Source organism: Borostomias antarcticus, assembly GCF_949987555.1.
Source record: "Borostomias antarcticus genome assembly, chromosome: 10".
Taxonomy (NCBI): Eukaryota; Metazoa; Chordata; class Actinopteri; order Stomiiformes; family Stomiidae; genus Borostomias; species Borostomias antarcticus.
The window spans coordinates 4,757,866-4,760,365 of NC_140243.1; the positions used below are offsets into that span (position 1 = coordinate 4,757,866).

A 2,500-nucleotide genomic window follows, 5' to 3' on the forward strand; every position below is an offset into this window, starting at 1 on the left:
GGTAATAGCTTGCTCCTTTATAAGTAGGGGCAGTGGGAATCGGTGTGTGTGCGCGAGCGTGTGTGCGGATCTGCGAAAAAAACTAATTTCACGAAGGGCCCTGAACTGCTGCAGTAAACAGAATTCACGGCGGTCACTTCCCCGTGCACCTGCCTCCCCCCCTCCCCCCCGGGTAAACTATTGATCCCCATCAGCGGCCGAGGCGACACGGCGGACCCCCGGACGCCGGGCGCCACTCGAGCGCACTCCTCCTCCCTCCCCCCCCCGCCCTCTCCAGCCAGATCGCCTCACGAACACTCGCAGAGGGTCCAAGGAGTGTTGACTCGGGAGGAAGAGGAGGAAGAGTTGAGTTTTTATAATTAATGCCCCCCCCCCCACAACACCCCTGCATAAACAGTGCTCCCATCTGTCCTACTTCATCCGCTCAGAAATTCTCCACTTTAAATGCAAATTACCTTCCTTTGTAGGGCGTCAACAAGCCATAATCCCTCACTGGCTTTACAGTAGGTGAAGTACAGAGGAATAATATTCACGGAAGAGAAGGGGAAAATTCATGTCTACTTTAGTAGTATCTTTTTTTCTTTTTTTTTTCAACCCTGAACTCTTACTTAGTGATGGTCGGATAAGTCTGGACGAATCCTAATCAAAAATCGTCTTATTAAAAAAAAATCAAACCATGACGTGTGCAAGCAGATAGTTATGTCATTCCAGGTGGGGTACAGTCAGTTATTATATAAGACACTCACACTCCACAGCAAGGTATATTAAATCATGATGTCTTTAGCTAGACTCTTGGTTTGCGGTCTCTGAGAAGATTCCGGTATGTTCTGATGGCTGATTGGCTGCTGGATTTGCCGTGTGTTCAGACGTCAGTGTAGAGGAAGTTACCTCATACTCCTGAGAGAAGCGGAGGCCGTCGTTGGCCTTCAGCCGCTCGATGTGGTCCGCCAGGTCACCTGTGGAGATGGGCGGATGCTCCCTCATCCCTGGCAGAGAGGAGAAGAGGAGGTCAATACACACACACACACACACACACACACACATAATCACCCCCCATACACACACACACCACACACACACACACACAAATAGTCTAATCACCCCCCATACACACACACACACACACACACACATGCATGCACGCATGCACACACACACACACACACACACACACACACACACACACACACACACACACACACAGATACATGCACACAAACAAAACACACACATACACACACAAACACAGACAAACACCCGCACACACACACATACACACACACGTGTGCAGACAAATACCTGCATTCACGCATCTACACAAACACACACACACACACACACACACACACACACACACAATCCACATATATTGTAATGCAACCAGAGAGCAAGTGCATGTGTGATGACAAAGCACAAAGTTACTAAGTGAGTGGTGATGCGGACAGAATGCAGGTAGGCAGTATGTGTGTTGAGAGAGGAGAGGAGAGGAGAGGAGAGGAGAGGAGAGGAGAGGAGAGGAGAGGAGAGGAGAGGAGAGGAGAGGAGAGGAGAGGAGAGGAGAGGAGAGAGAGGAGAGGAGAGGAGAGGAGAGGAGAGGAGAGGAGAGGAGAGGAGAGGAGAGGAGAGGAGAGGAGAGGAGAGGAGAGGAGAGGAGAGGAGAGGAGAGGAGAGGAGAGGAGAGGAGTGTCTGACGACAGCTCTGTGTACCACACCATGCCATGGCCACTCCAGTGATGAGAGTGAGTGAGTGAGCATGCTGATTGGTTGACCGTAGCCCATGGCAGGAGCAGCAAGTGAGAGTGGGAGGGGTTTGGGGAGGAAGGGCGGGGGAGCAACAACATCCTGGTACTTTGAGGACCGCAACCTCCCACGCCACTCTTACCAAGTCAATTCAATCTAATACTGGATGTGATATACTATATTTGGTAAAGAAAATAAGTGTCTACGACAACAGTCTGGTGAAACGGCTGTATCTAAATGAGCTTGAATGTGACATGACACACAATATCACTTTTTTTTAAGTCCTTAAAGAGAAATTATGGCTGGGGAAGATGAATTCAGGGGAAATCCTTGAGCTGGGCCTGGACCCGCAGACCAAAACAAGGATTTACCCATCCAAACGACAGACAAGACAACCAGGACACAATGTGAGTGACAACAACACAGACACGAGTAGTGACTACAGCACTAAGTACAACACCTCAGAGATCAAATGTGGTCTATTATGTTCCACACTTACAGGATTTGAATTATGTCAACTTCATAGCACCATTTAAGTGTTTATTTAATCTCTTAAGGTGTCACCCGCAGCCCTCAGCCACCCAACCAACCCCGTGAACAGTTGTCAGCGGTGACAGTTGTAAATAAACGCCGGCCTGTGAGGAGGAAGTGAAGAGGGGGGTGGAGGGGGGGGGGGGGGGGGGGCGTTCACTGACTCAGCTACAAATCAAACCCCACAGACACAGCGCAGCTAGCGTGAGCCAAGATGCCCTTGATGACA

The 2,500-nt window shown here is 49.9% G+C and overlaps 1 protein-coding gene across 2 annotated transcripts in view; it reads right to left on the reverse strand.

The window, feature by feature from the left end:
* ptprfa (protein tyrosine phosphatase receptor type Fa) overlaps positions 1–2,500 on the reverse strand; it is a 102,968-nt gene that overhangs the window by 16,751 nt on the left and 83,717 nt on the right. For both annotated transcript variants that reach the window (XM_084444893.1, XM_084444892.1), the window contains exon 19: positions 889–986. In XM_084444893.1, the coding sequence (XP_084301019.1) occupies positions 889–986 (98 nt within the window). The remainder of the gene's footprint in view (positions 1–888; positions 987–2,500) is intronic.